The sequence below is a fragment of the Athene noctua genome, chromosome 5, assembly GCF_965140245.1.
Source record: "Athene noctua chromosome 5, bAthNoc1.hap1.1, whole genome shotgun sequence".
Lineage (NCBI taxonomy): Eukaryota > Metazoa > Chordata > Aves > Strigiformes > Strigidae > Athene > Athene noctua.
In genome coordinates, this window is record NC_134041.1 from 21,848,918 (window position 1) to 21,871,099 (window position 22,182).

The 22,182-nt window shown below is 39.6% G+C and overlaps 1 protein-coding gene across 1 annotated transcript; it reads left to right on the forward strand.

Moving 5' to 3' along the window:
* Positions 1-652: 652 nt before the first annotated feature.
* On the forward strand, positions 653-9,364 carry RTCA (RNA 3'-terminal phosphate cyclase). Its single transcript, XM_074906659.1, has 11 exons — positions 653-877; positions 1,000-1,100; positions 2,034-2,177; positions 3,657-3,780; positions 4,264-4,322; positions 4,840-4,981; positions 6,087-6,211; positions 6,348-6,406; positions 7,039-7,133; positions 8,276-8,380; positions 8,736-9,364. Exons 1-11 carry the CDS (start codon positions 833-835, stop codon positions 8,832-8,834), a joined length of 1,098 nt encoding a protein of 365 aa, XP_074762760.1. The 5' UTR covers positions 653-832; the 3' UTR covers positions 8,835-9,364.
* Positions 9,365-22,182: the final 12,818 nt, after the last annotated feature.

Below are 22,182 nucleotides of genomic sequence, written 5' to 3' on the forward strand. Positions count from 1 at the left end.
GGTAGCGGCGAGCCGGGGCCACCGCCCGGGGAGCGCAGGCGGCGCCTCGGAGCCGCCACACGCCCACGGGAAGTAACGGGAGAGCGTCGCCTGTCCCGAGCGCCGCCCGGGGGTTCCAGCAGCAAAGGCGGTGGCGGAGGGAGTGCGGCTGCTCTTGGCCGAAGCAGCGCGAAGGGCCCGGCCCTTCCCCGTATGGCGGTAATAAAGTCCCGAGTGCGGCTGCCAGGCCAACACGCGTACGTCTCTCCGTGCTTTTTTTAGCGATCTCGCTTCTGGAGGAACCAGTCGCTTGTAACCCGTGGCGGCGGGAGTCCGGCCGCTCTCCCCCGGCCGGCAGCGGCAGCATAGGGCGGCGCGGCGTTGACGCCCCAGCCTGCGGGGTGCCGCGTCTGTCACCGCCGCGGCCTAGCGGGTCCCGTGGCCATGCGTTGCCTCCTCCGGGACGCCGAGCCGCCGCTGCTCTGCCCTGTGCCGGGATGCGCTCGTTAACGCGGGCGGAAGGAGGCTCTCCCCGCCCGCTACGCGGCTGCCCGGGCACTGGGACCCGGCGGCTGCTCCTCAGGCAGCGGAGCCGCCCCTGCCAGCCCACGGCGGGCGGGCGGGCGGGGAGGTGGCTCCGCTCTGCGCCTGCTCCGGCGCTGTCGCCCGGTCCAGGCACCGGCAGGCTGGGGCGCCGCCGACCCCGGAGCGCATCTTGGGCGCCGTCCCGTCGGCAGGCGTTCGCGGCCCCGGGGGGCTGTTTCGCCGGGGGCTCTCCGTCTGCAGGGACCCGCCGGGACCCCATCGGCGCGGCAGGGGCCTCTGCGAGAGACGGCTCCGCTCGCCGCCGGTCATGGACGGGGACAGGGTGGAGATAGACGGCGGGATCATGGAGGGGGTGAGCACCGGCGGGCGGCCTCGCCTCGCCTCGCCCCGGGCAGCGGTGGCAGGCGGGCCGGTAGCGGCCGGCTGGGCGGGAAGTGCCGTGGCGGCCGACCAGCGCCGTTTCTCGCGTTGCAGGGCGGGCAGATCTTGCGAGTGTCCACGGCCCTGAGCTGCCTGCTGGGCCTGCCGCTGCGGGTGCGCAGGATCCGCGCCGGGAGGAGCCAGCCCGGCCTCAGGTACGGCCCTTGCCGCGGCTTCGCGTCGGCTCGCCTGTCCCGGGGCGCGGCGGTGTCCGGGCGCGCTCAGCGGGGGCGCGGTGCGGCGTGGGTGAGGCCCTGCCGGGCCCGGGGCGCAGCCGTGCGAACGCCTCGGCTGGCTTTGGTCTGGAATGCTTCCAAAAGCAAACCCCGTGTTTCCATCGCTTTAAGAGGGCCTTTGTGTCAGAAAGCCCCGCCTGTGCTCGCTTCCCTGGAGGGACCGAGGCGGAGGAGAGCTCGGGGATGAAGCGGGAGCATTGGGAGCCCTCCGCCCGCTTCCTCTCGGCGCAGGTGAGGGCGCGGCCCCTGTCAGGCACCGCGGATTTAGGGAGCGTCTCCAGAATCCTTTCGAAGGTTCAAAGCAGACTGCACGCTATGAAACGTGAAATACGGTTGAGGTCACATAATGCCTCAGCAAAACGTGGTTCACCGAGCGAGCGTACAGTGTTAAGAACAGTTCATCTCTTTCCTATTTAAATTACTCAAACAAATGGAAACGCCAGCACAGCAGGACAGATAGGTAGCTCAGCTGTGAGCTCTCTTGTGGCTCCGGCAACCAGTATCTGGCTTGGCTCCAGTTCACCATTGCCATCGTTATCCCACTGCATTTTTGTCCAAGCATCTATTGCATTAGGACAGGCGACTGCTCCTGCACCTCATCTGTCTGTCTGGACCCATTCCAGTGGAAAACAGACCAGAATCCTTCACATTCCAGGATGGTCTGAATGCTGCTCCTTTGGCTCCTGTGAACTCAGGAGAAGTACTGTAGGAACCAGCTCGAATTTCTGATCTTTGTTTGATCTGAAATTTGCAATTGTAGTATTTATTAGTTTGTGTTTAGTAGTTCATTTAATCTAATCTGAGTACGTAGTATACTTGCATGTATCTTTAACTTCATATTGTCATTCCAAGGCCTCAACATCTGTCTGGATTGGAGATCATTCGAGATCTATGTGAGGGGAAGCTGGAAGGTGGAGAAATTGGCTCAACAGAAATAACCTTCACTCCTGGGAAGATCAAAGGCGGAACCCACGTAGCAGATACAAAAACAGCAGGGTATGTCTTTGTACACGGATAATGACTGACCAGTAACTGCTCTTAGCTGCTTTTGTTAACTTTGAAATTACGACAGAAGATGTTTTAGTAACTTTAAAATTATCACTGAAGAGCAGGGAAAAAAATAATATTAATACATGGGTAATGTGCCAAAATCTGTGCTGCCTGAGATGGATATATGTGACCAAAGAACCTTTAGTGTAGGCAGAATACATATGAATAAAGTACATGGAAGTGTAATATTTTTAAAATTATAAATTATATATAAGTTGAACACTTCATTAATGTTAAGCAAAAAGTATCTGCCCATGTATTTAAAACTATCTGTTATTTTCTTACATTAGTACATTACATATCAGGTCAAATGCATCAAATTAGAAAAGTATCTCAAATCCCTGAAATCTGAAATAATCCTCATCATATAATAACGTAAATTTTAAGATTTTACTTGCCCTTGTAGTGGTACAATATGGGATACTAGTCTTTTGGAACTGGAAGCATATTCTATCCATGGTTGGTTTTGCCTGTCTTTCTTCTATCCTATATTTGTGTGTTGGGTCTTTTGTTCTCGGAATCTGTTGCAAAACCGAGTAAATGGGTTTAGCTGTGGAAGGCTGGTATGAACAGTTTGGAAGCTTAGCCAGGTTAGGCATAAGTTAAAGTTTCCTTTAAGTTAAGAGAAATATTTTTCTGAGCTGCAATAGTATAAACAACCAAGCTGATGCCTTTTACTTAACACAGAAAGGTTTGAGTAAGCAACAATGCAGCAGAATTAATAATTAAGCACAAGAAAGAGAAAAAAAAGAGAGACAGTAAGGTTCACAAACATTTGGAAGTTACTTAAGAAAACAAAACCATGTTTTCTTCAGTTCAGTACTGTTTTCACAATGCAAAATTATGTTTGAGACTCCTGTGAGATAACTGTTCTGTTTTGCTGAACAAACTTACTTTTGGAAATTTTATTTTGCAAGTTTTTTATTATCTATGAAATGTGGAGAGATTCAATGATAGGGGAATCTTGTATCTAAAAGCAGATTTTATATGCCCCTGAGTTTTCTTGTGTGGGATGCTAACCAGCTTCTAAGTACTTCTGTAGTTTTTCTAAATATTTTTTTTGTTAAATAAGTATTAAAATGTTAAAATTGCTGCCTAAGCCTTTTCTGCTTTTATCATAGCGAAACCTAGAGTTTTCACAGTTCCATCACTGTACTAAGTAAGCTACATTACTTTTGTTTCAAACAGGAATGTTATAGATGCAATTACTGTGAAACAAAAACCTTCATATTATAGCTTGCTTAAAGACATGAAGTTTTAAATTAGTATTTTTTAAGACTAATAAGGTTACTTTATAGATAATGTTCAAAATCAAATACTTGCATAAATGCTCTGGAAAGTCATTTGCCTTTGATATGCAATGATTCTATGGAATTCTATAGATTATGACTGCACGACATTTGGGTATCTTGTAATTGTTTTTAGGAGTGTGTGTCTACTGATGCAGGTAGCAATGCCCTGTGTGCTGTTTGCTGCTTCCCCATCAGAACTTCATTTAAAAGGTGGGACTAATGCTGAGATGGCTCCTCAGATAGACTACACAGTCATGGTAGGGAAAAATTTCTTTGGCTTGGTGCATCTTTCGTGCATGTATGTACAATGTAACTACTGTACTTCTGTTGCTTTTACTGCAAGTTCATTTGTAATTACAGAATCAGGCATGGGAATATAACAATATTAGTATACTGTATGTAGAGAGCAACTGGTGTTTCATGGAATTCCCTGAAACAGCAACTAGTCTGTTTGCTTTTAGTTACTAAAGAAAATTTCACTTAAAACATATTCTTTACTCTAGAAGTGCTGTGAATTGTTAAGAATTTATCTTCCTCTTCCCATAAGAAAATCCTTTTACACAAAGTGTCATTCAGAATAAAGTATGAGGAATGTCAAATAAGCTGTATGGATGACACTGGCTATTGTTTTTTTATAATGTAACTGCAATGTTTGTGTTGAACTTTTTTTTTTTTCCTTAAGATTAATTATAAATGCAAAATAGACTCACTCTGTGGTTTGATTTATGCTTGTTTTCCAGGTTTTCAAGCCAATAGTTGAAAAGTTCAATTTCACATTTAATTGTGACATAAAAAAGAGGTGAGTTATGGAGACATGTGGCAGAGGCAGGCCTTACTGAACCAGTGTGTGAGCACAGAGGCATGTGCACAGTCAAGCTGAGGGATGAATTTAGAATACAGGAACTAACCTGCATTAGCTGCCCCTGTGTGTACTGTCACCATATGATGAACGTGATACGGTTCTTTGCTGTCTTTTTTTTTTTTTTTTTATGTTGCTGAGTCTTCAGCTGTTGTTTAATGTTTCCTGCGGGCTACGCCTGAGGGAAGTGCATGCTGAACAGGCAGTACATTACTGAGCTTTTTCTGAGGTGTCAGTTATGGTGGTGTTAATATAGTTAATAGTATGTGTGTTATGAGGTAATACTGTTAGAGAACCTAATTCTACTATAAAGATTTCTAGGCCACACATCAAGAAAATTTGTACAGTAACAGAGAACATAAAAATATATAATAAAATATATGAAGAGCCTTCTGGCTCTTTTTTTGGTTTCCTTGTGATCTCTAATCAATTATATTTGATTACCATTTCTAAATAGGGGCTACTACCCTCAGGGAGGTGGTGAAGTTGTAGTCCAGATGTCACCAGTCAAAGTGTTGAGCCCAATAAACTTAACAGAACGAGGCATGGTGACAAAGATATATGGAAGAGCGTTTGTTGCTGGAGCGCTGCCTATAAAAGTAAGTGCTGATAATAGCTCTGGTAATATCCAACTTCAGATATATCTCCATAAAATTGCATGTAATCTGCTTAACATACCTCTACTGTTCCTGTATTCTGTGGTATTTCACATACAAACTAAGTAGCCTTATTAAATGGTTTCCATTATTCAGGCTGTAGAATAGAATTATTCCTAAAATCCATTTATTGCATGGCAATATAGTAGTGGCTAAAATAGGAGATGAGAACGGTATCCTTAATAATCAGATCTAAGATACCCCTCTGTATATGCTAAAGACTTTTGAACAGTCATATGCATAGATTTATGGGTAAGCTATGGTGCACTGTAATAGGCAGAGGTCAGACTACATCCAATTCTTCAACCATTCTTAAGGGTATTAGACAGAACAAGTTAAGGGTAGGTTTAGTCAAAGAGAAAACAGAGAAATTTGCTCCTTTGTACCCCCTTCTTTCTATTATTCCTATCCTGTCTGTGTTTACAGGCACTGAGTGGTGGGATCTCCTTAACACTCCTTCACACACAGGCTAGGAAGTAGTAGAGAAAGGAAGAGGAGAAACCAGTTTACTTTTTGAAGAGCTGTGGACTGCTGGTTTTAGTCTTAAAATCTCCAAACCTATGAATATTGGCTATGATTGGATCACAAGGCTGGGATGAGCTTCATTTGCCCCCACCTGCCTGTGATTTAAAATTGTTATTTTATATATTGTATCTTATACAGTATATCCTGTGCAATAACAATTGTGGGGTGTTGGATTATGATGTTTGGTTATTTTTACCATCTAATGTCTTGAGATAATCAAGACTAAATTCCAATCTTCCTCCCTACAAATGGAGAAAAGTTCTTGAATTTCTCTTGATATTGAAGCTTCTACATACATCACTGCAATTGTCATTTGTTCAGTATTTAATGTTATCTTAATTTTGTGGGAACATTCTCAGAAAAGATGATGTTTGGTGCTTGCTTGTAGTGGTTTTATAACATTCCTTTGTTTTTCTTGTTAATCAAATAGACCGTTTATTCAGGGATTCACTGTATTAGACTTATGAGGAAAAAGTATTACTATAGTTACATAAATTAATGTTTTTACCTCTTACCTTGTTAGCTGGCAAAAGACATGGCAGCAGCAGCAGTGAGATGCATCAGAAAAGAAATCAGAGATCTTTACATAAATATTCAGTCTGTTCGAGAACCTGATGATCAAGCCTTTGGGACTGGAAGTGGAATAATGTAAGATGAGCCCAAACCCTCTACTGATACCTGCAACCTTACTAGTTGATTAGCTAGATCTTGATTACATATCTGGTAAATAATGTGTAAAGGGAGTGATTTTGCTCTTAATATTGCTTCTGTTTTTTCTGCTTAGCGTTGTTGCAGAGACTTCAACGGGTTGTTTGTTAGCTGGGTCATCTCTTGGCAAGAGAGGTAAGAGTTCAATAAAGTATACCGCTTTCAGATTTAATTTAATGTACTATTAACAAATAGGAATCTGAAATACAATCTATTCAAAGACACTTCGAGTGTTGCATTTTTAAATGAATGTTGTTTATCAATAAAGGACAGTGGGAATGAGCAGATTTTTAAACATAGTAAATGGAATCTTGCACTTTGTACTAAGCTCTCCTGTATAGTGACAAAAATTACAAAATTATTAAACTTAACCTTTTCTCAGAATGGATTGTTAATGATCACTGAGTTAAAAATGCTTCTAGACTTTAAGAACATACAGTCTTTGTGGTTTACCTGTGAAGTTTTATTCAACAGTGAATCTAGATGTGTATCTAGATTAAAATGAATAGAAGTGATTTGGGGTTTAAATGGTTTGAATAAAATGTTTCTTTGACTAAGTGGGGCTACTTACTTTCCACTGCTTAGGAAGTGTGAATTATATGTCATCATAAAATGGGAGGAGTTTTTCAAGCAGACGTTTGAGGCAAAAGCAAGGAAATACAGTTTAAAATGTTGATCATTTCTTGATTTGTTTATTTTTCCTTCTGTATTTTTAAAATGTTAAATAATAATTGGCAGCATCCTAATCTCCTGGATTTCTCTGTTAGGAAAGAATTCTGACAAGGTTGGCATTGAAGCAGCTGAGATACTGCTTAGGAATCTTAAACATGGTGGAACTGTGGATGATTCTCTGCAAGACCAAGTAAGGCTCCTGTATGTGATTACATGAAGTTGAAGTAACAAGAATGTGCATGTATATTACTTGTAAAGAAAATAAATCTGAACAGGGAAAGAATGAGATACGGATTTCAAGGTTAGTCTGTATCTCCACAGGTAGGTGTGACTTTACATAATTATTTGATAATTAGAAATTTCAGGAGGTTTCTGGGTGTGGTCACAACATCACTAGTATTAGCAAATTACATACAGTTCTTAGGAACCACAGATGCTTCCGGTTTTGCACCAACACCCTTAAATTTTCACTTGCAGTAAATCTTAGTAAGTATGGAAGGAAGAGGTAGGAATTTGCTTCTATTTGACACTCCATATAGTGGAGTAAAAATAGCTCCCTGATTACATATTAAGAATGATACTAAGTGAAGCTACTAGAGAGCAGAGTATCTCCTGTTTGTCTTGCTCACCTAATTTCCTTTGAAAATGAAGACCCTCTGCTATCTTATTTTCAGTAACACAGCCTGACAGGGATCTTGGGCTGTTCTAGATAGGTTGACGTTGCCCCTTAGCTGTAAACACCTGGCCACACATTACTCTTATGTAGTATAATAGGAAGTATTTAGGTCTTGGACTCACTCTATTTTTTCCAAAGTGTGCACAGTACAACTGGTGGAAACGTGCCACAGGAGATTCAGTGTGTATGGGAACTGCTCAGAGTTATATCACATCTTACAGAGTACTTGTCATGGTGGTTGTAAATCAAATCAGTTTTTAAAATATATGTCTGGCAAAAATATGATCAGAAAGTGCTAGAATTAAAAAACCTCATCCTGAGTTTTTCTCTCCATGAGGTAATCTAGCAATCTGCAGCCTGACATGACTTTGGGGAATTTCAGGGCAGGAGGATGGAGGAGAGCAAAATTAAATACAGTGACAGGAATTCAGTGGCAAACTCTACTGTGGAAAAGTAGCAGCCCTTCTCTGATAGGCATTACAGTAGTAATTTCCAAGCTTCTTGAGCCTTAATGCTCAGCACTGTGAACTTTCATGAAACTTGGCAGACCACATTTTTACATCTACAGACATTTTTTATGTTTTTCCTTCCCTTTTAGTAAATAAGGTCCTAGGATTTGAAGAGATACTTAATAATTACCTTTCCCTCCCTTCCAGCTGATCATTTTTATGGCACTAGCAAAGGGGGTCTCTAGAGTGAAAAGTGGACCAATTACACTTCATACTCAAACGGCTATACACTTTGCAGAGCAGCTAACAAAGGTGAGTCCAAAAGTTTTACATATCGGTTGTCATCCAGTACTAGGCAATATACAGTTTAGCAGACATCGTGAACTGAACTTGATCACAGAGGACAAGCATTGATAAAATAATTGCTACAATATTTATATGGGAATTTACTTCTAGAAAGTGAACATACTTTAGAGCTAAATACCTTTAGAATGGTTAGATACGTTTACCACCTTTATTTAGATGTTTTTTAATGAAATCGGCCAAAGCTGTAATATACATAAACACATGGAAATAAGATTTCTTGACATCAGATTTTTTGAAACTGAATATATAAAGTCATGAATGTCATAACTTAATTAGTGATATATTTCTAATCCTGTTTTAGGCCAAATTTACTGTGACAAAATTGGAAGAGGAAGATCCCAGTAGAGATACCTACATCATTGAGTGCCAAGGAATGGGGATGATAAACCCAAACTTATAGGGTTCAAAAAAACCCCCAAAAGGCAGAAAGCCGACAAAAGCAAAAATCAACATACCTCAGTGAAGTATTGCACTACATTTCAATGGATGTATAATATGCATGTGAACAGGAGGACCCTTCTGTCACATCTGAGTGATTTAACTTCACGGATGATGTCAAGGTTTTCCTTGGTGTGCTGAGAAACTGTGGTGTGAAAAATGGAAACTTTGCTACTTTTTCTTTCTTTTTTTTTTTTACTGTTAGCAGCAAACAGGACAGCAAATAGAATACATTCTATGTATTTGAGAGCTTCAATGAGAAGCTTTGAAAATTTGTATTTGCCAAAGTAGAAGACTTAACTATTTCAGTTTTGGAAAAATAGTGATAGATTCTTTCCCCTTTAAAAAAATGCACGCTTTATTCTTTGGGAACCTTTATGTTATGAAGTATATGGAATGAAGTGCACCATCAAATCTGTATTGCTGTTCTTCCTTAACCATTTTGCTTAAATTGTGCGTGAGGAAATAATAAAGCAATATCACCATATGAAAGCCTGGTATTTATAGTTGCTGTTACCTAAGCATGTTGTGTTAATGAGAGATGGATACAAAGTAACTTTTCCGAAGGTTTCTTTCCCTACAGAAAGAATGCTCAATGCATAAAATAATCTTTTAAATCTCTTTTTATCTATTTTAAAAAACCTTCTCTCAGGCAAGTTAAACAATGTACCACATTACATCCCAAACAAATATTAACTTTATGATGTGACTGGATTTTCTATTTACAGTTGTTCTTGTTAGCATACTAACTGGGTCTACATTTTCACCAAGCTGTTGTTGTTTGTCCTTTTTAAAGGGAGTACTTAATTTCAGCTGAGATGAGAGAGCTCTTGAACTCACACTGCATATACACACAGGTGTATTTAGGCATATATAAAATTCATTTGTGTTATCCCCCATCTCTGGAATAAGACCTTCTGCCAGTCTGGTCTTAATTGTGCTACAAAAGCTGTTTCTGAAGTAAAAGGAAGATAAAAGGAGAGATAGGTCATAATTTGTTTTGCATATTAAAAACTGAAGCACAGAGTTTGAACCAAAATTATATAAATGCATTCTGGAAGCTTGAATGGATTTTCAGGTTTTCCACAGCCCAGTCTGCAGCTTTTGCCCTAAGATCTTTTTTTCCTCAGTTGTGACTATTGAATCTAACAGCTAAAGATGTAATTTGAAGTATTGTTTGTCTCATTAAGATAATTGCATTACTGTGCATTTCTAACATGAAAAAAATCCTTTGCTGATATATAAAAACGTTCGACAACTATATGTACTTAATATCTTTCTTCTTAGCGTTCTTCCCCTGTACCCACCCGAAAACTAGTGCAAAAGAATGGAATCGATCTATTTGTGATTAAATAATCCTTCTTTTTCTTTAATACTGGAAATTGTCTGAAGGGGGCAGCAGATACGAACATACTTCGGCGTGTAACACTGGATTGCTATTGGAGAGCACCTCTGAATTACTGGTTTGTGCTGCTAACGATTTTCAATGTTTCCTTTTGGAAGAAGTCTGAACATATTTTTCAAAAAAAACTTGAAAGCAAGCCCCCAAAGAACTGTTATCTGTGCTTAAGAAAGCAAGCTCTTCTAAACCACATTTGAATGGGTCTTTACCTGTTTCCACAATTCAAAAAATTAATAACTTGACTAATTTACTTCTAATGGAGAGATTCTTGCTGAAGGAGAGGGCAGGGTGTAATTCAATTCAACCTCCTGATCAAAGCATCACTAACTCAGAAGTTCTGTTAGGTTGATTAGAGCCATGTCCAGTCAGGTTTTGAAGATTTTCAAAAATGGAGGTTCTACAGTTTTTCTGGGCAACTTTTTAACAGTGCTTAACCACTTCCAGAACTGATATTTAGTGTGAGCAGGCAGAAGGGTTACGCGTTTTGTTTGTTTAGTTTTTGTGGGGTTTTTTGTTTGTTTCTTAAGCTGAGGGACTGTTTCTTAAATGGAAGTTACTTCTTGCTACAGGAAACCCATTGGAAAGGTGAGTTTAGCAACATACAGAATTACATTCACTATTTCTTCAGAAGAAAACATGGCAAAAGACAACGATATAATCAGTTCTACCTTATTCAGAAGATTTCTGGTATGTGGGAAATATCTGGCAGCTGAGAACAAGGAAGCTTCAGTAAATACTAGAACTAAGATGGTAACACCAAAAATTTATTACAAATAGTTATATATCCTTGCTGAAATTAATACAGAAAAGCATATTGAATACAGTTTGTAACCTGTGTAGTTAAAGTATTCCTTTTTGTTACCTTTGAAGTTTAATTGTTGGATTCTCTGTAATTTAATCTTTTTACCACTATTCAATCAGGCAACCTTTACAGAGTACAGGCAATTAAATTTCTTTTTTGTTATGCAGTTCCAACATTTGTAGAAATTATGCTACTTGAGAGAGAATAAAATAGACGTTCTTTGTACTGTTATTCAAATTAAGCCAACATTGTGTACATCTTTATAAATGACAATCCAGAACTAACGCCTTCCCTTTAGGTTTTAAAATCTATAGCAAGTGCCTTACACCCATGGCCTTCTTGCCCTGTAATCAATGCTTCACTTCAGCAATCAAATAAGAATGACCCACTTTCTTTCCTAATAGATTCTTTGTGAACTGTAAGCATACCTAGATGTTAATGCCTAGGTGGTTTAAAGGCTAAATAAGTCAGCATAACCATCTCCTCCTGTCATGTTATGAAAACCTTATGAATAAAAGCACAAGTAAATTAAATCTTTTAAATTTAAGCTGACTTTTATATATTTGTGTACATATACATACTGCATTATGTATAAAAAGTAGGATAAGCCTGAGCATGATTTTATATCTGGTTTCAAAAGGCTGGCTGGACCTTTTCATAGCTTTTCTTTGCTTCTGAAAAATTATGCCAGTTTGCACACCTGAGATGTCTGCACTGCTACAGAAAATTTTCACATGTTCACAAATGCCCAAGACTGTCTTGGAACAATTGCAGCAAAAAAGAAGAGCTAGCAAAGCCTTGAGAGAACTCTCTCACATTAGCATTTCTAGCTCTTTCCAGCACTTCCTGAAATCAGGTCTATCTAACCAAAATCTTCTTTTGTAAAGGATTTTAAAATGTGCAGGTTTTATTTCTAAGAAAAATTTTAAAAAATAAATCAACAAACCAAAATTCAGTTGAAAAAATTCTCATTGAGAAAACTGAAATGCAATTCCTGTCTTCCAGACATACAAAAGCATATAACTGCTCAGCCAACATATTTAACAGGGATTAACAAAACCCAGGTTACCAGAAAAAACCCTTTGTAGTAAATGTACAATAAATAGCAGCTCAGCAATACTGACAGTTATTACTGCACTTCCCTGCTTTCCATAAGCCTGTTAAAAAGCGCAGCTGGTGATTAATAATTGGCAGTCGTTGACAGCTTCCTTGCATATACGTTCAAGTCTTGGGCTCCCTCTTCTTGCGGTGTGACCGCTGGGGCCACCACTAGCTGGATGAGGAGGCTGGGGTGCTGGCCCTGCCTTCCTCACCTCTGCCATTGTAATGGCTGATGCCACCCCTGCAGTGCTTCCTGGATTGAAGGAAGGAAGCTGATTTGATCAGGCTTTACATTTACATGCAACCTTTTTCTCATGGGTCAGAAAATCTCTAGATGGGAGGCATCCACAACAGATTTTATTCTTCAATAGAATTAAATTCCCCAAACAATTTTTACTCCCTGCTATACACACACACACACACGCACGATTGCATATTATTACCCAGGCCCAATTCACATCCTGTCATGTAATGGTAACCTCTTACCAGGAAACATTTATCATAATTCCTGTTCTTTTTCTACATACAATAATTACTCTTCATTACATATATACTTGAACAAATTTTACCTGAGGTAATTCATAAAATGAATTTGGGACTACTAGTATCATTCATATTCTACAAAGTTGCTATTTTCCCTTTTCAATGGGGTTCCCCATCATAAAACTTAAATACTCTGAGTTTACATTTATTTTCAGTTCACTTAGATTTTAAATCTACAAGTCAAAACATGAGCTGCAGATCTTGTTACATCACACTCCTACATTGCATGTGCAGTATGTACTTAAGCTTAAATTTTACAGCATAATTCTTAAATGTAGTGTGTGCAATTAGTTGTTGGTAGCTAGTGGTATAACCTCTTTTTTTTAAACTTCCTGCCCTTTTTGAATATTAACTAATAATTACAGTGCATTACTTGAAGCTCTTAAACTTTCATTTATATCCATTTACAATCATATCATTTTTAGAGATAAGGTTGGATTAAGTCACTTGGTAGGAATGTATTAACCTTTTGTTCAGGAAAAGATGAGACATTGCTTGCACCTGCTCTACAAATATGCACTGGGTTTTCTTATGTTAATCAGACACTTTTGAATCTTATATAAAAACTTCAGTGTGGGTGTATAGATACAACTAAGATGCTTACATTTAATACTGCTCAAACAAGTAGTGATGATGACTCACAGGTTCTATATACCAAGGAAATGGGATTAATCCTCGTATGTCCCTAGTGTACTTTCATGAGAGAGGGGTGTTCAGATGAATATGATGATCAGAGAAAGGGTCTGCACTGAGATACCTGGGGACTGAAGTCGGATGAATATGATGATCAGAGAAAGGGTCTGCACTGAGAAACCTGGGGACTGAAGTCTAAGACAAGTAATAAGGGCATTATATGCAGCCAGTTACAAAAAGTTCCCTGGGAAATACTGCACTCCAGTTCTGACTGAATTCTGTTACTCTCAAAAAGAGTGCCTTTGAACTTTTTCTCCTCTCATGCCCTTAAATCCACTTCAGCTGGTAACTGTTTCTCCTCTGAGCCTATGTGTCTCATTCTGGTCACTACAATATTAGTAAAGCATTTACTGTTTTCTAGACCATGTTGAGAATACTGCATCAGTTTTGGGCCCCTCCATACAAGAAGGACACCAATGGGCAAGCTGGTCTGGGACTGGATCCCTGTGAGGAGAGGCTGAGGGAAGGGGGCTTGCTCAGCCTGGGGAGGGGATGGATTTGGGCACCTACCAGCAACCGGCCAGTGCCTGTGAGGAGGTTATGGAGGAGATGCAGCCAGGCCCTTCATGCTGGTGCATGGTGGGAGGGCGACAGGCAGCAGTGGTAAGCTGAAACAAGAGAGGCTCAGGCTGGACAAAGCCCTGACCAACCTAGCCTGAGCTCATGGCTGACCCTGCATTGACCAGGATTTGGACCAGAGTCCTCCTGCTGTCCCTTCCCACCTCAGTTCCCACCTATGATCCTGATCACCCTATCTAGCAACTAATGATCATCCAAACATAATGTGGAAGCATTCTCTAAAGTATTCCAGCACAGATTATTTATAACTGACATTGTTAAAATGAGCCATAACTTAAATAAAACACTATATCAAATAAAGGTGCATATAGGGAAAAAAATGACAAATTCTGTACAACGGAAACAACAGAGAAGTTTTTTTAGAATTAGAGCTACATCTTGAATTAAAAACAAGTTAATGCAAACACAGAGATTCAATCTGTTTGATTGAGAGAATAGACGTAATAGAAGTAATATCAGTATCTAAAAATAAAGTAAGATAGGTAACCAGGAAGTGCTTCCCTAATATTTGACTGCAGAAAAGTCTGTAAAGACTGAGGCAAAACAATCCTGTGTAAACTTAGGCAGAATCAGAATTTTTCCTTTAATCCCAGTTTTATTAGTGCATTGAAGACCAAAGTTCAAGGCTTAGGAAACCTACTGATAAATCCACTTACAAACTAAAAGTACTCATGGAGTATGCATATGGAGTTCACACTACAAACTGTGGGATTTTGAGTTTTTGTACCACCCAGGTGCCTCTTAGGTGTCTCACAGTCTCTCCTCTGCCCAGGAGGCATTCTGCTCAATGCTTTTCAAATCCAGTACCATAATTCCATAATGCTAGGATGTCTGCTAGAACAAAGAACTCTGATTTGAAAGTCTGACTTTCAAATAATAACCAAGTCCTTTTCTTCACATACAGGTATTTAGAATGAAATTTTAGACAGTTTTTCTGCCACACCATGCAAGTTTTCAAATATCCATAAATCTTATTAGCTCAGAAAACATCTAGAATGATTTATCTTTCTCCCCTTCAAAATTTATTTGTCTAGCCACTTAAGACTTCCATTACCAGATGAATGATTCCCCTGTAAAAAGACAATTTGTGAAAGGATTTAATGATTTTTCCACATGGAAACATCTCTATAAACAGAGAATTTTGCATGCAGTGTACTGTTCTAGTTTATACAGCTCCAGCTGACCTGAAGTTTATGCAACTCTTGTAATCCAGGAATGTGCTAGTAGATCGTATGTTTTCTCAGCCATTAATGCTTGTAGCATCTGAACAAAGCCAGGCTTGTTTTAATCCCAGACTCTTATACTGGTATTACATTCCATTAAAAAAAAAAAAAAAAGTGACAAATAAAGTGTTCTCTGCTTATCAGAATAGGGTCTTATACAAAAAGGCTGTGCAGACTAAGACAAATTCCAGTATACTGTATTGTAGAAACAGTGGTCAAGACTTTGCTATTATAATACAACAGCAAACCTTTGCTTATAATATGATGAAACCATGACTAAAGAAATTTACATTTGTATAAGAAGGAATTTGAGCTATATGCATAAATTAGAAAGATTACGGCATTTGGCAAAGAAAGGGTGAGAGAGTAAGCAGTGAGTCTAAACAGCATTTCCTTCACTTTTATTCTGTCAACATCTCTCCCAGACTTAGCCACAGACTAATCTGATTTTGAATTATACTTTGCTGTAATGGCTTGCTAGTGAGAACTCCACAGCAAATGAATTGCACTTGCTCACTTATCTTTCAGCTATGCAAATTTACCAGTTCCACTGCTTTTTACGAAAGTTAGTCCTCTCTTACTCAGGCGCCTTTCCCAAGATGCCTTAGATGTTTCCTTTCTACCTGGTCAGGGATAAACCAAAAGTTAGGTCCTCTGTTGGTACCATTTTAAGGTGTGAGTGTAAACTTTCATAGCAATTGTGTTAACTTCTATAGTGTAAACTCTTGTATAGTGTAGAGTGTAAACTTTTATAGCAATTTATAGTAATTAAATTCTCAGAATTTCCAAGTAAGTCAAAGAAGTTACTCTGAAGTAGCACTGGAAACCAGTGGCCCCAACTGAATAGGGAATATCAACACGTGCTGACAAATCTTAGATAGCTACAGTGGGCTCGTCATCAGAAATGAGGAGAAGCACATGGCCCCCTTATGTTTAAGTGATTTGGTGGTGCTGTATAAATATATCTTATCAGAACAAGATTGCTAGCATTCTCCTGTGTGTGGGAGAGTTCATTTTCACGATCAAATCATCAGATGTAAAACTGTAAAGGAAGACTCTGCAAGTTAAGCTGAACTGTATGAGTTCAAAATAGGACATAAAAATTAATTACATTCCATAAAGCCCACCAAATCTTGGGCCTTCTATCCATTCAAACCTTTCATCTTTTTGTTACCACCCACATAACAGCTCTGGACTTTAAATGTCAGCTCCTCAGCTTTACCAGTGATTTTGGTACACACAATTGACTTCTCCGCTGAAACATTCTTATTAATACCACTCATCCTTTTTTTTTCTCTTTCCATTCCCAAATGTAAACATCTCTGGTCTCAGAAGCCTTTGAAAATAACTCTTGATTCTACACTTTTCCTTTCTCTGTTATTCAGTGCTAAAAAAGGAACAATTTCACAAAACCCAAAAGATCAGTCTAAGCTGCTGCTTTTGCTGGAGGGCTAAGAAACAACCTACACAGCTTTGATGAAAACATTCAAATGTGCAGATTTCCCTCACCTTATTAATTGCAACTGGAACAAAATTTTCAACCTTAGTATTTAGCAACCTGTGCTCCCACTGGAGTTTACAATCATTGCAGTGTGTTCAGCTCCTCTGAAGCTGAGGAGACATTTAAGTTTTCTTTGCTTCTTTTTTTTTTTTTTTTTAAACAGTTGTAAAACCTACACAGCTGAAGACAGATATGATTAGTAATAATAAAATAGAATATTTAGAGTGTGTTAATGAAATCCAAAAAGCCATATACTAAATAAAAATACTTTCTATATTAACCCTTTGTACTTGCAGGAAGGAATTAAGGTAACTAAATCAATTATAACCACCGTCAGAGAGAAAAGGTCAATGTGATGTAGAACTAACTTGCTTTTAACATATTTTGGCTAGTCAGCACAAATAATTTTGAAACTGTGCTTTTAGATAGATTTGTTTGCTTCTGTTAGAAGATGGTGACCTCCAAGAACACAAGATTTATGTCCTCTGACTGCAAGCCAGATTCCTGTATCCTGTTTGTTGTTTAATATGGGCTCTGTAAAATAAGCACAATTCCAGTGCTTTTCCACTTAATCTAAGAGTCAAACCCAAGCTCACATTTGGACAGAATATAGGTATGTATTTTATCCAATGATTATTTAATGATCCTGAAACAACCAATGAAACCTTCTTCCATATGAACTCCCCAGCCACTCTTGTTGTCATGCAGGAAGAGACCCTCTCTGCCACAGCAAACTGGATTGCTAGTGGTTGCTGCAGTTTGAGGGAAAACTATTTAAATCCTTTCTGGCAGGGGAATAAGTTGAACCTGGATCTCTTTCTGGATGATGCTTTAACCTACACATTGTGAAAAGAAGGAAACCCTCCCACCTCTTGTCCTGATTGTTAAATGACACCTGCTGTCTTTCTGGTGAAAAGGTTGCTGGTCTCTCACTCTACAAGATCACAAATGGATGGAAAGACATCCCTGCAGGAAGAACTGGGTTTTGAACATACCCGCATACTGCTTAGGTCTCAGCAGCAATCACTAAGAAATTGGATAGTTCCCTGCTCCACTCCTCATGTACTGCACAGTGAGCCTGGGGGGCAAACCCAGGCTCCCACTGTCCAAGAATTTGAGTCTCAGAGCCAGCCACTGCAATCTGTTTTTCCTTTAGGCTGCTTCTCCCACCACATGACTGCATGAAATTCAGCTTTCCAGTAAACCACAGGCAGGCTATTTCCAGGAGCCACTACTCCCCTGGGCACATCAGTAGTATGGGTAAGATAAATAAGGTTAAGATTCAGCAGAAGAAAATAAGGAAATATTGGAAAAAAACCTGCATAGTTTTCCGTAGGATCTCATGACATATTACAAAATCTCTGATACTTAGCAGGTTTAAATTACACAGTCCCACCCTACTGATCTAAGCCTTTCTTTTGCCTTCTTTCTCATTCCCTCATTCACTTTGTTTGTATCACTGGCTGTGGCATGTGAATCTGTGAAGAAGTGTGCAACCTAATGCCCATTTTCTGCGTTGCAGACTCAGCATCTCCAGCTTGCAGGCTCAGTTGCAGTGGAACCAAGTACTTCTGACAAATAGGATCAAATTTAGAAAAAAAATATCTTTGTCTTTTTTACTTCTTGCTGGATTTTTACTTCCTTTTCTGCTTCTATTTTTATTTTCTATTCTCTGCTTTCAAGTTCCTTTCTACCCTGCTTTATGTGCATTTCCTCACCTTCCCTCCAAATTGATGTTTATTTCCCTTCTCCTCCCTCCTCTCACATTCACAACTATATCACAGTATTGTTGAACTACCAAATTACAAGTACAGTCTGGCCTCAGCTAACCTTGGTCCTTGCAAAACCATTTTGCTTCCTGCAAACTGCAACAACTGGAGATGCAGAAAGTATTCAAGGACATCTCTGCAAGCCCCTCCTACGGTTTAACTGGACAGAGGCTCAGTTCCCATGAATGCAGCATTAGCCTCTCCCTGCAGAAACAGCTACAGGTGATTCATGATATCTTATGAAATAGAATGCTGGAATATGGGATTCACCTTATTTCTGCATGAATAGAGGAGAGACATATTCTCTTACAGAGTTTGGTTGGGGTTTTTTGCATTAAACAATTTGTTCTTTAAACCACATGAAACTGAAGCAAATTAAGCTCACATATATAATGCTGTAGCTTTGCTTGAGTTTATGCTCAAATTCCTGGAGCCAGCTGCACCCACTGAGCCTAGAGGGGTAGGACTTTCATGTAAACCTGGCTTTCCCCATGCCTGAGTCACATCTCTTGGAAAGCCCTTGGCTCAGCCAGCTTAGACAAAGTGAGATTTAATGTGTAGGCAGCATGGATTATCTGGGAGTCCTGGCTCAAGCAATCTAAGAAATAAAGTCTAGATGAGCACATAGTCAAATACCATTCTAGCAAAAATGGATCCCCATTGTATACATGGAGATTTGTGAAGGCTTGTGACTACCTCTCAGTCCTTCGCAAAATAAGCTTTTGGCCTGTAGACAACAGATAACTTTGAAAGAAGGATGTCTTTTAGTTCTCCTTGTGCAGATGACAGTACGTTGTTCAGAGTATGCCTAAGAATGCATCCAAACTACTGGGAATCTGTGATGGAGATTTTAAAAAATGACTTGCATGAGATTCCTGAGGTTTCCCGACTTCATCCAGGCAAAGGACAGGACTGTCTTTTCTCACATAAATGTAAGACTGACCTTCAATTAAACCAAGATATGCAAAATCCACAAAAAGCCCAGAAAAAAACCCACAGATTAAAGAAAACTTGATCAAATTTTAGAAAAGTCTCTTTCCCAGCATTTTACTCCTACATATGCTTTATCTACCCTGCACTCAAACTACCACCATATGAGGAAGAGCACTTTTCTGTCCCAGCATCTTTCTCCTCATAGTTACAAAGTGATTTACATGAATTAAGCTTTGCTATATGCCTGTAAGATAAAACAGCATTACCAGCCGAGATACAGGACAGACGAACAGGTGAAATCAATTGCTAAAAGGCATATTAGAAAAGACTGAGTCAAAAAGTAGATTTCAGGATCCCTGGTTCTCAATCCTTAGTTGTATGGACTGACTGCTCTATTTTGTAATGACTGAAATAACTGTTCTGAAGATTTCTGCACATCACTGATGGTAACGATATTTTAAACCTCTCTAGTACAGGGCTAAAAAACTTTATTTTCACGCTAACAGATCTCGCAAAAGTCCAGAAGTGCCTCATATATTGTTCAAATTTATCACAGTTTTCTTCTCTGGAACAAAATCTAGCACCCAGCTGGTGTGTTGTACCACAGCTGTTCCAGTAGAGCATTAACACTCTGAGCACACAGAACACATTTAATGCCTCTTTTAAAATATGTATGCAGCATGAAAACAGGATGAGAGTAATTCAGAAACAACTTTCATTTATCAGTTGGGAGGGTCTCATCTTAGGATCAAGTGCAATTTTGTGGCAATTTTTAGGATTTTATCCACAAAATCAAGAAGAAAATCTTTGCAGGGAAACTGCTGCATCTAGAAAGCTTTTTGAGAACCTAGGTCACTGTGCTTCATGACTCCTGGTATTTTCGTGGCCATCCTTTCACTGCCTCACAAGCTGCTACCCTGTCTCCTCCCCAAAACATATCTGCAATTAGAACCCCACAGCTCTATGATCACACATCTTGTATGTGGCATAGGGTTGGGTCACACTCCTGAAAAGACTTACTGAAGCCTCAATGAAGTGTACTGAATTTATTTACACGTTTCAAAATCATTGTGTTTTGTTAATACATGACTTTCCGGCTCAGACTGTTACTTCATATAAGCATCACAGTCATTTCTAAAGACAAACAAAATGGATCTTAGCCTTTGGGACAACTTAACGTCTGGCGCAAAAAGACAAGGGATCAATTTATTTAGTTACCTTGTCAATACCATTGAAACTCGACCATCCAAAGAGGAGACAAATTTGTTAATAAAGTTAAATTAAAGGTTCATCAAGTTAAATTGTAGCTATTAGTAATATTAAAAATAATGTCTCCTACTATCCAAAAAAGCCATCATAAACAAGCTTTTACTTAAACAGTTTACAGATTTTAGCAACTAACAAAGTAAAACCTAGTCTGGCACAGCTTTACAACTGCATACAGGTAGAGACATTATTTTCCCCTTTAATCTTGGAAGCAAATGGTAGTAGTGTTGGTGGTGGTGACAAACACCCAAATTTAGGTCAGAGGATTAAATAGCTGTGAGAGTAGCTGTCAATGTACACTATAGTTATGCTTCTCTAAAAAGGCATGGTTGACATTAATTTTGATATTACAGAGATATGTGTCTAAACCAGCTGACTCTAGATTATCACAGGAAAATTATTTCCTAAGCAATTTCTTTATGAGAACAAGGTAGGAAGACAAACAGCAGCAATTTGTAGAGTTACATTCTTGACCCACGGATTTTGACACAAAGCTTTAGGGGGGTTTTGTTGTTGTTGTTGAGCAAGCGGGTGATAATGCAAGATGACAGGAACAACATGTGTTCTTAACCAACTTGCTGTTTCAAAACAATGCCGGGAAGCTGCTGACACACCAACATATATCACTTGTATGGCAAAACTGCTGAAAGTAGCTCAGAGCTTTAGATCTGCTCACCAGGTTCCTTAGGGAAAGTGCCCAGCTCCAGACTTCGGGCTTTCTCCAGTGACAGTGGACACTGAACCACCCTGATGCAGCTCACAGCCTGGGCTTGTCCTGTGCATCAGGTGTCCCACCATTCCACCCACCGTGACTCTTGGCCAATGCCATCACTGAGGTGGAAGACACTGAAGAGGTTTTATCTCAGTAACACAGGAAAGCACATCCTGGAGTTCATGGCTGCACTTGGGATGTGGCTGATGTAGTCATGAGACAGGTCATCCAGAACGATGTACAGGTGAGAGCTTTCAAACAGGGGAGGAGCAGAAGAGGTGTTTTCTATAACTAATGCTAACGAGAAGCGAAAACTTCTTTTACTCAAGGCTTATTCATTAAAACTATAATGTGCTGACCTTCCCCCACATCAAAAGTTCTTATAATTTTCCATAGTGAGCAAATCTATATTTTAATTGGCTTCTGATGATATTGGTGATTTCCTAAATGCCATTTGCAATAATCTGAAAAGGGAAGGGATATGGCTACAAAGCACTGCAGGGCCGTGGTAAGCGAGATATAGCCCATCATCACATCTTCCTCATAAGGGCCAAATCCTGTATCCTGTGTAATCTCTGAGAAGTCTCATTTATTTCTACAGTACAGATCTTTGCATTTAAAAGAATGTTAAGACAACCTTTAACTCTTTCTGAAAATAAAGATTTACTTGAATATACTTTTCAATCAAGGATACTCTGAAGGAAGTCCTAAATATGGTTACCAAATATACTTCAAGTGTTCCAGGAAATGGAAAATATTTTTCAGTCAACTCACTTGGAAAATCCA